General features: G+C 41.0%; 1 protein-coding gene across 1 annotated transcript in view; it reads right to left on the reverse strand.

The window, feature by feature from the left end:
* The window catches only part of cntn3a.2 (contactin 3a, tandem duplicate 2), a 52,553-nt gene that overhangs the window by 17,892 nt on the left and 19,727 nt on the right, over positions 1-14,934 (reverse strand). Inside the window, exons 4-14 of the mRNA XM_030733502.1 lie at positions 10,959-11,134; positions 8,737-8,832; positions 8,367-8,570; positions 7,385-7,487; positions 6,912-7,096; positions 5,909-6,045; positions 4,747-4,876; positions 4,077-4,227; positions 3,621-3,748; positions 2,175-2,344; positions 652-769 (exon numbers count right to left, since the gene is read on the reverse strand). Coding sequence (XP_030589362.1) covers positions 652-769; positions 2,175-2,344; positions 3,621-3,748; positions 4,077-4,227; positions 4,747-4,876; positions 5,909-6,045; positions 6,912-7,096; positions 7,385-7,487; positions 8,367-8,570; positions 8,737-8,832; positions 10,959-11,134 — 1,598 coding nt within the window. The remainder of the gene's footprint in view (positions 1-651; positions 770-2,174; positions 2,345-3,620; positions 3,749-4,076; positions 4,228-4,746; positions 4,877-5,908; positions 6,046-6,911; positions 7,097-7,384; positions 7,488-8,366; positions 8,571-8,736; positions 8,833-10,958; positions 11,135-14,934) is intronic.

Raw genomic sequence — 14,934 nt, forward strand, 5'->3', positions numbered from 1 at the left:
GCATGAGTGAGCGCAGACAGGCATGTAAGCATTCTGCTGTCAAGTACACTGCAACAATATTGAAAACTGGTCATTAAAAGAGAGAGAGAGAGAGAGAGAAAGAGAGAGTAAGAGGGGAGAAAAGAATACATCCTAAAAAATGTATGGTATTCTCAGTATTTCACACAGTTTTGTGAAGTTTTCTACTTCCAAAAACATCTCTGACTGCAATAGAAAAGGAAAGCCGCATCCTCTGTTTGATGTAATGAAGCGCTTTCTAGTAGAAATAAACACTGATGATATCCGGGATGATTCTGACGAGAATATGGGCACTTTGGTCGCACTGCAATCACAATCTAAAACAAACCCATTTGAGTTTAAAAACCCTAACCAAAACTGCACGCCTTAAAAGCTTCTTTTTCTTCCCCCCTTTTCTCATTCTCAGCAAAGCATGGCCGCGTAATCTCTCCGAAATATCTTTAACACAGCTTTGCTCAGTAACACTTAAAGACTACAGACTTCTCTTTACTGTGGCTGCATCCATCATCCACTTTACTGTTGAGACTACTTTTTTTAATTTCCCTTTTTTTTAAAGCGGAACCCATTAAACATCCCTGGCTGTAAGCCCTGTTTTAATTGGTGACTGCGGGAGCAGAGAGGAGGTTTTCTTACCTTTCACAATCAATACAGCCACGGCTGATAGACTCTCCACGTCTGTGTCCACCACACAGATGTATTTGCCAGCATGGTAAAGCTGAATGTTCCTGATCATAAGATCTCCTGCTGTTCTCTACCAAAGGAGGAAAGAGAACTTTATGTAGCATGAAAGATAATGGACCTTGTGACAGCTTATTAAAGAAGGTAGCAAAGCATATATAAAGACACAGTAAATAGCAGCTCCAAAAAAAAAAAAAAAAATTTGCATATCTGTTAGTCACAGTATTTAGCTTGGAAATGACTGCGGAAAACTGGTTCGTACAATGTTTCTGGAAGAGATTCTGTATATATACAGTGTCAGGTCACAAACAGCTGTCAACATGAGCTCAAATGAAAAGGAGAAAGGCCAAAATTCACAGAAACAACAGAGAGTAAATTGAGTTTTTGTGTCTGACAAGGTCTCGACTGCTTTACCCACTCTTTGCGGAGGTCAACACTGTGACCTTCCAGACCTGTTGCAAGGAAGTACACAAATAAGCTTTTACTACTGAGTTCAGCAGGCAGCTTTTGCTCATTTGGAGAAGAACAAAAAAAAGACTCATCTGAGAGGACACCCATAAGCAGAAAATGGTAAATTAGTGGTGAAATCGTTCTCTTGGCTTTGGCAGGGAAATGTGGCAGCACAGCCAATGTGGTTTAATTATGGAAATTAAATTCCCTGAAGCAGCAAAGTTAAGTTGATAATCTCTTTGGACTGGGGACATTTGAGCATTTCTGGGGAAGGAGTCTCTTTTCAGATAAGAACATTGTCAGTCAAACACACACACACACACACACACACACACACACACACACACACACACACACACACACACACACACACACACACACACACAGACAGAAGAAGAATGGTTAATCTCAAAGGGTGTGAGGATGTTCTCAAAGTGTTTTGTCATTTGGGTCTCTGCCATGCTTTGATTCCTTTACAAGGCACCTCTAATAATATGTATTCCTTCCTGTTATGAAGAAGCTGTGCAGCAGGCCATGTCAAAGCAGAATTTGAAGAGACCAGCCAAAGTATTAAAAAATAGATGACTTCAGAAGACTGCGCTCAAGTAGGAGAAGTGTACTCAAATAGATGACAACCTGTCACAATGGCTGAGCAACTAGCGCATTACCTACATGATGATTTTCATGTAGGAAGTGTATTTTGACACGGCGGCTGCCATGTTTCCATTCACAAAAATACAATTAGAAGCTTAGAGGTCTTGAATGATCTAACAGCACTTCATTCCAAAGACTTTCTACATTGCCTATTATGCCACCAGGGAGTAATTTAAAATAGCAAAAAAAAAAAAGGATGGTATCACACCAACTGCAGTAAAACTTGCCATGGTCTGTCTCTCCAAGAAATAGTAGGGTGTCAAACCACAAGCTGTCCCTTTAAACTAATGGCAGGGATGAAGTGAAGCAAGATGGGGAGAGGTGCCAAGTGCCCATTCGCACATTCAGAAAAAGTACCGCTGCGGGTCACTCACCCCACCCACGAATTCAAAGTGACCGTCTCCCTTGGCGATAAGCTGTCCATTGAAGGCCCAGGAGAAAGAAACATCAAGGACGGGATCACTGGACACCTGGCAGGGTAACACAATGCTCTCGCCCACAATGATCTCTGTGTCCACTGGCCCCTGGATGATTCTGGTTGGATCTACCCATGAAAAAAAAAAAGAAAAAAGAAAAAAAAAGTAAGACTCAGCCATTTCTAAAGGGGAGGATGCCATTCTAGAGACACTAGACGTTTCATTGCCAGGAGACGAGCAGCCCTTTGTTGATTTTCGGAAAAAGAAGCGGAGTAGTGATACAACACTTCCCGGAGCACAAGAACATGCTTCGCGATGCAGTGAGTCACAGGCAGAGCAGTCCTGTGTATATATAAAGGAAGGTCTCATGAAAATCTCAGTCAAATAATGTGTGATAACATGCAGCCTGCCACCACTAAAACGGCTCACATAATCTTCTGAAATCCTGATAGCAATTACAATACAGCACGGATCAGATAAAACTTCATGTAATGAGCTGCTCTGCGCAACCAGTACAAAAAAATGAGGAGCACTGCTTTAAAGTCTGCTATAGCAATCACTTGGCTAAGCCTTGTGTGCTTCAAAAGTCAAGATAATGAACGGCAAGAATTAAATCAAGAAGATACAACACAAAGCAAGAGGATTTGTACTCTTACATCTTACCTTGCAGAGTCTGTCAAGGGATAAAAAAAAAAAGTGTCCCCTCAGTTCTTAAGCTACTAATAATCAACGTGTGGGTCATGGCTCTGTGCCACCGAATGCTTTATGGCTGTGAAAAATACTCCAGTAATTTCAAGAAAAATAACTGGCCTTGGCAGTTACAGCGGCAAACAATATCATTCAGCACATTAATAAAAACCAATAAGAAACTCTCACAGAACACTCAAATCCAGTGGAAGCAAACACAATCAACAATAACAGCATCTGTAACGCCACCTCAATGATCTGCTCACCGCTTTCACTCAGGGCACTTTCATTTATTGCACCAAATTGATTGTCTCAACTGCTTTGAGGAAAACAGTGATTGAGTATTTCGTCAAACGGCTTCCGAGCGCATTAATGCAGCCGCTGCCAAATGCGGCTCAAAAAAAGGCAAATGTAACGTTTTGTTTTGTATTATTCTATTTTTCTATTATCCTAAAAAAAAAAAATCAAAAGCATTTATGGCTGGTACTTAATTGCGCCAACACCTCTGAAGAATAGAGACTTTCCAAAGTTTAGACACTCACCTCAGCGCAAAACTTAAAAAGTTTGTTTTGTTGGGGTATTTTTTTTTTTAACCACAAGTTATTGACCCAGGTCTTTGTGGTACAGTAGCTCTCGCGTGTTAATCCATACTGTGCAATAAATTCTGCTTACTAAGTGGAGCGCACAAACAATCTGCTATTTAACAGGAGAGCTTACCGGTAACGAGGAGCCTTCCAGTTGTACTTGACATGCCAAATCTATTCCTAGCGAAGCACGTATAGCTGCCTGCATCCGACTTGCTCACGTTGGCAAGCCTCAGTGTTCCATCTGCGGAGAGTGTGATCCTATAGGAGTGTACAAGCAGACAGTGCAGTTTACAATCCGACTGCCAAGAACAAAGACTCATTTTACCATCAGATAAACACCGACTTCTGGATTTTTCAGCGTTCTACATAATGGACAGCTTCCAGTTAGGCAGCTCGTGTGTGTGTGTGTGTGTGTGTGTGTGTGTGTGTGTGTGTGTGTGTGTGTGTGGAGTGAATATTGATTAGACCAAAGAAGGCTTAAGATAAGTGTAGCTGGGATAGATAATTGGCTTATATAGGGGGGAAAAAACAAGTCTATTTAAGTGTGTACACTGAATTTTCAGAGCAGCGTTCACCCTGTTACTACCTGTCATTGGTGTGGATTGGCAGGTTTCCTTTCTTCCATAAAATGCTAGCGATGGGATAGGCCTGGGGTTTACATTCTAAAGTCACTGTAGTTCCTGCCTTGGCTTTGAGCAAAGCTCTGAGGAGGTTCCCTGTGAAGTCTGGAGGAGAGGCTGATGGGAAACAGCAAACTGGCGTTAATGCAAGACTGCAGCAAATTCTCACTGGGCATCTGAAGCATGCACCAGTTTGGGCCATGAAAAATCATCAAATCCTGCAGTAATTGAAACACATTATTTTTAAAACACAGGAATCAAACTGATCTAAACCTCAAGGAGGGCTGGTGATTTTTCACCGGTTTTTTTGTCTTAATAAATGAAGAAGAAAACCTATATTCAAACTTTTAATTGGTTTTACAGTAAAAGTTTATGTTTATTATTCAACTAAGAGTTTGGCATCTATTACACCATCTTCATCCTCACATCAAAGTAAAGGATGCCATAAAAAGGGAGGGGGGGGGGGGGGGGGGGGGGGGGGGGTACATTTAAATGCATCTGACCCCACAAAAACGTCCTCACTGACCCCATTATCTGCTAATCCAGACAACCTTTAAGAGTGACAGAAAGATGACCTTTAAGATTCTTTTGCAACAAAGATTTGAGGATTTAGAAGAGAGATAAATGCCATCCTACCTAAAACCATTAGTTCAGCAGCAAAATATATGACGCCGTGTTTATTCTCAGCCACACACTGGTACATGCCAGCGTCAGACAGGGTCAGCACAGACACTGACAGGACTCCATCCTCTACATGGATCCTGTCCTGTGAAGAAAAGGATGAAAGAAAGCAATTATTGCCTTACACTTACAGGTAGCTTCTGCTTTCCGCAGCACGCTCTGCCAAAGCTCGGTAAGCACTGGATTTGTTTAGAGGTGCTGTCAATGGGCGTAGATCAAATCAGGATGATGTTGTACATAATTTATCGCTACGAGCACAAACCACATTTTTGTTTTCTAAATATGGAACACTCTTTTTTTTCCATCCTGCACATCTGTCTTAGCTTTCCTGTTGGCCCTGTCGGGGCAGCATTTAAGGTTTCTGTATTAGATTTGTACCTTTTCATTCATTATTTCAGTATTAAGCACATACGCCCTATTTTTTTAATAGTATTTTTTCATCATTAGCCATATTCTGTACTGTACATATGAACAAATTGGATAAAAAATTGCAACTTTCATGATAAAAATCATATTTTAAATCTTTCAACAGTAAAAACAATGAACCTGAAATCAAAGAGTGACATTTAAACATTTGTTTTGAACAATATTACACTGGTTATGATTGCAGCATAATGCACAAGAGGCAAGAAATTACGCATCAGCAGCAGATTGAAGCCAGCCATGCTTAAAGATCTCCAAATATGCAAGACTATATGTATTTCTCTGGTGGTCTAGAGTAAGGTGTGCTGCTATATACAGTATATTTCACAGAAGATTAAACCCATTGTCCCTCAATCTGAAGGAGCTTAAACATGCACCATGAATAATGAAAAACAACCACTGACTCCATTCAGATAAAATAGAGCAATCTCTTGGGAGCTGCACGCATCCACTCTCTAAGGCTCTGTAATCTGCCAAGGTAAAGCGGAATACGAGACAGTTACATCCATGTCTCATCACTGGCACACCTTAGTAAGATGTTTACCCTCTCCTCTCATCACACTCTGAATTACACTCGGGAAAACAGCAGTGTGTTTTACGCCAGGCTCTCGGAAATGAAAGGATGAGTTGAAGCTGAAGATTAAGTCTTTAAAATGAAACACTTGTAGGTGGCAGACGACAGCCGGTAATTTACCTCTGAGAGAAGCTGTTGGCCGTTCTTCAGCCACGTGTAGGAGGGTTTGGGCCTGCCGTTGGCTCGACACTCCCAGTAAAGTCTCTCCTCAATGGCTAGAGCCGTGTCTTTCATTGTCTGGACCCACTGAGGCTTTGCTGAGGACACAGAATTATCCTCCAGTGAATTATCTGACAAGAACCAGAGGGCAGATTTCGAGGAAGGAGCATTATCCTATTAAATAAGCTGCATCTAAATAAGTTCAAAGGAAAGCATGTGCAGATTGGCAGCTCAAATTACGGGAAATCATCAATGGGTTTTTCTTTAAGAGGCTCGGGGAGAGAAGATTGAATGCAGGCTATCAGTTACATCTCTTAAATGTGTCAGCAGCCTGAGGCAACCCAAAGATTAACATTAAACTATGAGCCACAAAGCAGGAAGCTTTCACGACCGGCGAAAAGCACCTGACACCACCGCTCACCCCCAACCTGTCACCTTAATTCTGCGTATAATAAACGTCAGGCCAGCTTGTTTCCCATCCAGCACACAACCCCCTACGTCTCTCATATATTTACAGCTTTCAGCAAATTTCATGGGTTTCGTGAGTGCAATGCTCATAATAAGCACAGCTCACTTCAGTGGCACTGTACATACTGTCACTTCCAATTTCACAAGTGTCATTTTTCCCTCTTTCACAGATTCACAGGAAAACACAGCGGCTGAAGCAAGCCAAGAAACCAAAATGTAATAGCTGCAGTAAAACGCTTAATATGCAGGAAGAGGGTAGAAATTTTTGTGTGCATGAAAGTAGCGTGTGTAACAATGAGCTGATATGATTATCAAATTAATTGTAGCGCTTAAATGATCAAATTCCATATTTTGCACTGTGCCACTTAGAGCAGTCAAACGACACAACAACTGTTGATCTCGCAGCAAGAAGCAAAGATATTGATTGAGGTTTACACATTTTGCCCAACTCAATTTTGTGGTGTCGTCTCATAAAGGCAAACAGAAGACACAGTACCATAAAAAGCCAGCCGACCAGTGACTGTGTTCTTCCCCATCTTGTTCTCGGCCACACACTCGTAACCGCCCGTGTCGTCCTGCTGAAAGCTGGGAATCTCTAGCACGGCGTTTGAGTACTTCATTTTGACTTTGCTGGGGAAGGGAACGCCATTGGCCCTCCTCCAGGTGATTTCTGGCACGGGGCTGGAAGACACATGCGAAGGAAGAGCTCAGAGGGGAATCAGGTGCAGGTGTCTGTAACAATCCGGCAATAAAGCATCTGATGGAGTCTTAAAGCCTACTGGGAGTATTTTTCTGCACAAGAATGGTCTAGACTTAACCCATTCCAACAACACATCGCTTTCAGCCCAATCATGGTTTGAAGAACTATAATTGCTAAAGAAACTTGACTATTTAGAAATGCAGAAATTCCTTGTATGGAATGAAAAGACCACAGAAGATTGAAAACATGCTTCAGGAAATCCAGCTTACTTCCCAAGGGCGAAACATTCCAGCGTAACTGTTGATCCTTTTGCGGCGGGTACATTGTCTGGGAAATTAACTTCTATTTTCGGCTCATATTCACCCATCACTCCTATGAGGACCAAGCACAGGAACTTGCTCAGTCTTGCATTATGCATGAGTTACAAGCATTATGGCTGGTATTATGGGCCAAACAATAGCAGTGGAAAACTAACAGAGGTAAAAAAAAAAAAAAAATGAATAAATGAAATGCACATGAGCAAACATTCTCTCATGGGTAAACTAAACTCAAAATGCTACATCACTTAAGAGTACAGTCACCAGAGTGTAGTGAAAAACCAGCAAGGAATAATTTAAAACTCTTTCTTGGTGGAATGAACGGAGCATTGTTTTTCACCTAGAGATTTTTTTTATCTGCTATTTCAAAGCTTGAGCAGGCAGTTCCTGACCCCTGTTGTGTTTCATTGTTAATATCAGTATTCAGGAAAGACACTCAAGATCGCAACCAGAAAGTGATGCAACGGGATTTAAATTTATGCAGCTACATGTACAGTACACTGAGTGGAAACTGGCTGAACCACCAAAACACTCAATGTAATGGTCCACTGACGTATGACTTATGTTTAATTCATTCCCAAGGCAATCTTTATTCACTAGTTCTATGAAAGCATAACAGAATAGAACAACACGCTGCCGAGAACAGGCTCGAGAATTCATGTGAAAGCAAAGAGAAAGCTTTTAAAGGGACTGCGAATTATAAGAGAAGCGAAGTCAGCAAAGAACAGATTTGGGTGCTTTGTTTGCTGGCCTACATTGAGGAGCAACTATTTACTTACAGGCATTAGCCCTCGGTGACTCAACTTCAGTGAGGTACAATGAGATAAAGAGCACTCTCGCTGGCATGATGATTAAAGCCACCTTAGAATGAAAGGCCCATAATGCGAGGCTGAAAGGCATACTTGTCATGTCAAAGGCATAAGCTGTGTCTTACCATCTGTCCTGAGGATCAGAGATGTAGGTGAGCTCTGGACCTTGCCCTTTGTGATGCTGTTCATCACTACACACGTGTAGTTACCCACATCAGAGGGCTCCACCTTGGCAATGTAAAGGTTTCCCGTCTGCTGAGAGACGAAGCGCCGATTGTCTTGCTGAACAAAGTAGGGGTACTCATTGAAGATCCATGCATATGTAAGGTCTATAAGACAAACAAGGAAGCACATGAGACGATCCTGGATGCTCTAATATTAAATGTGATTAGGAGAATTAACTGTGATTAGACAAGGGCTAATCAGTGTCAGCAAGATTATATTTTAATCTTGTCAAAACACCTCAGCAGAACTCTAAACGACTGCAGAGTTTACCTCCTGAGGAAGTGGGCGTTCCACAAAGCAGCACCACTCCTTGTCCCTCTCGGACGGACACAGCGCTTCTGGTGTGAACTTTGAAATGATCTAAGTCTGAGAAGGGGGGGAAAAATGGAAAGAAAGCTCACTGCAGGATGTCACATATCAGGGGAATGGAAAAGGGGCTGAGTAAAAGCATTCTGCAAGACACTGACACAAACCCATGAAAAAGCTGTAATGAAAATTGCACTTCTGCAAGGCCTGAGGGAGAAAGAAAGCAACTGAGACAAGTGAGACTATGAGACAGAAGAGTTTGGGCAGAATGTTCAACCCAGGACCTAAATGAGATATCAGAGATATGCTATTTTATGACAAAGGAGCTTTGATTTAACACAGCCAATAACTTCAGTCGTGTACATGTTTGTGAAAGTTCTGAAATAACAAGCATGTCCAGAGAGACGATATGGCACGGAATCATGAATAGAAATCTAAGGGAAAATTCTGCAGCGGCAGAGATGGTCAAATAGGTACTGTAAGCGTATATATGAGCCAGCCATGATACTGGACTGACGCACGCGCACAGTAGAGGTTCATGGCAGTTTGAGCTCATTTTCCAATTCTCTGCATGAATTTGGTGAATTAGCCTGGCATATGTTCAAGCACTCTGGTGGGTGAGACATTCATTACGTCTGCACTCTGAATTGAGTCGTGATGAAGCCTGTATGGCTGTGCAACTTTACACATGCCTAGCAGAATTTGGGGGGGGGGGGCTTTTTAGACCCCAATTTGAGGGTCAATTTGAGGAAACAACTCCAAACTTTACAGTTTTTTTTTTTTAATTCAGTGATTTAAAAGATAGAATTTGTCCACTGAAAATAAAGTTTTGGATCTCTCCCCATGAATTTTGACAGGGGTTTTCATGATGGGCCGAGTAGCAGGCAAGGTGGGACCCAAAAGGCAGGACTCTCAGGACTAAACAGAAGGAAACACAGGGATGCAGGGAAGACAAGGAGAGCTATAATAACTGTAACTACAACTATAGTGCCTATAACTAAGAACAGGACTCAAAACTTATAACAAGCTGAGAATCAAAACCAGAGGGAAACTCAGAAACAACAACAGAAGAATTTCAATGATAACAGAACCTAAAAGCACACAACACAAAACACTAAGCAAAATGTCCAGGACCATGACAGGGGCTTCAAAATAGCTGCCCAAAAACTGCAGCGGGAGGGTTACCAAGACATTAATAGACCATGAGCAGATATACTAGAAGGGCTCATAACACATAAAGGTATATGTACCTAGCAGTCATTTCTTGTTATTATTCTGTAGCATCACATCCAAATATTGCTAAGGGAAAAAAAAAAAAAACTATATTTTTTCATTGGAGACTCTTTTGAAGGTAAAAAAAAAAAAAATAAAAGACTAAAACTTTTATCATTGAGGTTGTTAGATTATCCACTGGAACCAGGTCATTATTCCTGACTCATTGTTGTTGAGTTATTGAAATGTCATTGTTCCATTTTTTTTGACCACCCCATATCTTAAAAGCTTGTCAAATAAGACCCAAAACATCTGCACAGCCAGATACCACCACCGAGCGAAGGTGTGAAAAGACGCTTTGTTGTGATCTGTATGAAAGGCAGCCTTAATGAATAGTATAGAAATAATAAGTATTCATTTGGTTATTCATTTGAGTTGTTTACTTGCTTCACCAGCAGATACGTGATGTGAGAGTACATTTTTTTTTGTACTGCCTAAATTATTATTTTTGTGGTGATGCATTGTAGTATAGTTTGCACTGCCGCTTTTATTCATTTGCTTTGTTCTTCCTTTATTTTTTTAACAGTACAGGTATATTGTGTTCTAGCTTTTTTCCCCCTACAGCTCCAGTCCTTATTAAGTTATTCTTCAAACACTATTTGTGCAATTTGGTAGACTACTTTACCCCAGAGTGCATCAAATGAAACAGCAATGACTTTTGATTGAAGTAAACACCACAAAGTGAAATAGTAACAGTAACAGCTTGCACGTATGACCATAAGTAAGGAAGAGTCATCACGCCCGGATTCTTCTCATGTTACGTTAACATTTAATGCAGCTCCCTGCTGAATGCTGCACACTGATGAATACTGCAAATAAAGTGCTTCCATTTTGGTGTGCGTCTGCATTATTTGTAGTTAAGAGCATTTACACATCCGTGCTTTTTCTTAGTTAAAAGTCTGACTATAACTTACAGGCAAACTGAAGACTTGCTCTTCTGCTGAGGATAGCTCCTACTGTGTTGTAGGCCATACACTGGTACATCCCTACGTCCTGGTAGCGGTCCAGACTGCTTATAATGAGGTTGCCCCCAGACAGACGCCGACGACGATCCAGGCCCAGATTTATGAGAGTCCCATTCAATGACCATCTGTGAGGGGCAAAGACACCATCAGTCCCTGGCAAAACACGCAGTCCACGTCTTCCTTCCAACCAAGGTGGTCTGACAGGAGGTGAGTGGAGAACACATCTCACTGTGGTAACTCACTTGGAATAAGAATAATACACTTTATGTGCTGTGATTTTTGCCCGTGCCAAGGCTTTTAAAGAGTTACAAGTTGAAATGAACAGCAAAATCTTTGTGGTTAGCTCAGGAATTATTTTCTGCTGTGATTCCACTTTCTTAAAAACAAACAAATCTACAAACGCAACTTTTCCGAGTTCATGGACACGGATAAGACAACTGACACATGTGTCACGAATAAATTACAACACGTTAAAGAACATTGTTGGCTGACAGTTCTATGCTTCTGCTTGCCATATTTTACATACAGTCACACACTGAATAAAAAAGTACACCTTCTTTAAGGTTTCAATCATCAGGAAATAATGCAAAGAAAAAACAAAGAAACATTAAGTTCTTAGTGGGTAAATAACAACAATAGATGAACAACAACACATGACATGTTATATCATGCCATTATTTATTGAAAAAAAAAAACTAAGCAAAATGCAGAAGTAGTGTATGAAAAGCTAAGTACACCCATACTGATTCCACATGAATTAAGAGGGTAAGTAGCAGCCAAATGCTGTTAATCAAATGCACTTGATTAACTGATCATCAGCAAGTGTGAGCACCTCCATAAAAGCAGACGTTCTGGCAGTTTGCTTGTCTGCAGCATTCAGGTGTGTGTTAGCACAACGCCAAGGAGGAAAGGCATCGGCAATGATCTGGGAGAAGCAAATGTTCCTGCCCATCAATCTCAAAAGGGTTATAAGGCCATCTCCAAACAATCTGAAGTTCATCATTCTACAGTGAAAAGATTATTTATGGGTGGAAAACAGTCAGGACAGCTGCCAATCTTCCCAGGAGTGGACGTCTCCAGCAAATTCACCCCAAGGTCAGACCGTACAATGCTCAGAGAAACTGCAAAAAAAAAATAAATAAAATACCCACGAGCTACTTCGCAGACTCTACAGGCCTCAAGTTAGTGTGTAAAATTAGAAAACGACTGAACACGTACGGTTTGTTTGGAAGGGTTTCCAGGAGAAAGCCTCTTCTCTCTAAAAAGAAAATGGCAGCACGGCTTAGGATTGCAAAGCTGCATCTGAACAAACCACAAGACTTCTGGAGCGATGTCCTTTGGACAGATGAGACCAAGGCGAAAGATGTTTGGCCACAGTGATCAGCGCCACATTTGGAGAAAACCAAACACAGAATATCAACACAAACACCTTACACCAACTGTCGCTGAGTCGACCGTGAACTCCTCTGTATACCAAAGTATTCTAGAGTCAAATGTGAGGCCGTCTGTCCGACAGCTGAAGCTCGGCTGAAATTGGGTCATCCAAAAGGACAAAGATTCCAATCACAGCAGCAAATCTATAACAGAATGGCTGTAAAAGAAAAGAACCCAAGTATTGCAATTAACCTCAAACCTCCAGACCGCAACCTAATTGAAATGCCATGGCAGGACCTTAAGAGAGCCGTGCATAATGTCTGCAAACTTCGGTGAACTGAAGCAACGCTGTGAAGAAGAGTGGACCAAAATTCCTCCAAAATGATGTGAGAGACTGAACATGATTAATTCAAATTATTGCAACAAAAGGTGGCTCTACAAGCAGCTAAATTGTGGGGTGTACTTAGTTTTTCCACACACTTTTTCTGCATTTCAGCTCTTTTGTTAAATAAACACATTTTATTTTAGTGAAAATAAATAAACAATTTAAGCAAAACATATTTTTGTCCCTGCAGTCTAACAATACCACAGTCAGTAATGCTGATATGTCCATATAGCATTAATTTATTTAGCTGACAGAGTTCCTTTGTGTTTGTATAAACCTTCAAGTGCCAATTTCTTTCTTAGTTGTATTTTCCCACTTTTCTTTATTTAGCTCTAACACTACTTACTGCTGCAGTTATCCCATTTTCCCCACAGGGATCATTAAAGTTTAATCTAGGAGTATCATACACAAAGCTGTCCTCCGCTATTTAAGGGGAGCAGAGGACAAGGGTTTTAGAAGCCATCCTGGACATGATCATCAGTCTAACCATAATCACCTCACCTCTGTCAAATTATATTTACATAATGTGATTTTTCTCCACCTTTGCCTTCTCATCAGGACTAAACATTAACACCTGGCAAGCGGCAACAATGACTTAATATAACAAAGAACGCCTTTTAAACTCTTTTTCACCCATTTATTATATCTTTCAACACTGTGCAACAGGTTAATACTGCACTATCAAATAAACGAAGCACCTGAAAGAACTCTTAAAAACTTAAGGTTAATTCATTGATTCAAACAAGTCCCATTATTCATTTTCACTCTCTGCCACAGCAAAAAATCTCCTTTTAAATGCTATTCAAAAGCTGAGCATTGATAAGTTCAAGAATAGAGTACTTTTCAAGAATATTCCATCATTTTTCGCTAAGAAGCAAATGGATATAAGGGATGACTTTCTAAAAGCTTGCATGTTTAACCTCACAAGAAAAGAGGAAACGTATAACATTCTTGGCTTCTCTTCATTGGCTCCCTGTTAAATCCAGGATAGAATTTAAAATCCTTCTTCTCACATGCAAGGTCTTGAATAATCAGGCTTCATCTTATCTCAAAGACCTTATAGTACCATATCACTCCAATAGAGCACTCTCAGAATGCTGGCTTACTTGCGGTTCCTAGAGTATTTAAAAGTAGAATGGGAGGCAGAGCCTTCAGCTTTCAGGCCCCTCTTCTGTGGAACCAGCTTCCAGTTTAGATTCGGGAGACAGACACCCTCTCTACTTTCAAGATTAGGCTTAAAACTTTCCTTCTTGATAAAGCTTATAGTTAGGGCTGCATTAGGTGACTCTAAACCTGCTCTTAGTTACACTGCAATTGGCCAAGGCTGCTGGGGGGGTTTCCCATGATGTTTCTTTTTCATTTACCTCTTGTCCATTTCTGTGTTTATACACCACTCTGCATTTGGTCATTAGTTATTATTAATTTCTGGTTCTCTTCTGCTGTGTGTCTTTTGTCCCGTCTTCTCCCCTCACCCCCAACCAGTCATGGCAGATGGCTGCCGCTCCCTGAGCCTGGTTCTATGGCAGGTTTCTTCCTGTTAAAAGGGAGTTTTCCTTCCCACTGTTGCCGAGTGCTTGCTCATAGGTGGTCGTTTTGATTGTTGGGGTTTTCTCTGTATTATTGTTGGGTCTTTACCTTACAATATAAAGCACCTTGAGGTGATTGTTGCTGTGATTTGGCAATATATAAATAAAACTGAATTGAACTGAATTAAATATTCAGTAATTAAGCACAGCAATTAAAACAAGTGAAATGAATAACACTGATCATTACAGTGCATCACTAAATTCATGTGGATTTTACTTTGATACCACCACTTGCTTAAACATAGTTGCAGACCATGGCAATGGCAGTACCCCCCACCCCACAGAGCAATGGGCCCCACTCCACTGGAAAAAACTACTGGGAACATTTCAGGGAATATTACAAAAAAACATTTTTACAAATAAACTCTGGAAAACGTTGGGATAACGTGTGTCTTTTCTCACATGTGGTGCACATGTAGCAGCACACAGTAGGAGATCGCTCGTGGCAGCCATGTTCTCGCTACTGGAAATATTCAGTTTCGTTTAGAGGAGAGATCTGCCTGCGCAGAGTGTGCACGAAGCAGCACGCGGGGTTCACTAGCTGTGAATTCACCAGAGTATTGTCTGTGCTGTTCTCACA

This window comes from Archocentrus centrarchus, chromosome 7 (assembly GCF_007364275.1).
Source record: "Archocentrus centrarchus isolate MPI-CPG fArcCen1 chromosome 7, fArcCen1, whole genome shotgun sequence".
Lineage (NCBI taxonomy): Eukaryota > Metazoa > Chordata > Actinopteri > Cichliformes > Cichlidae > Archocentrus > Archocentrus centrarchus.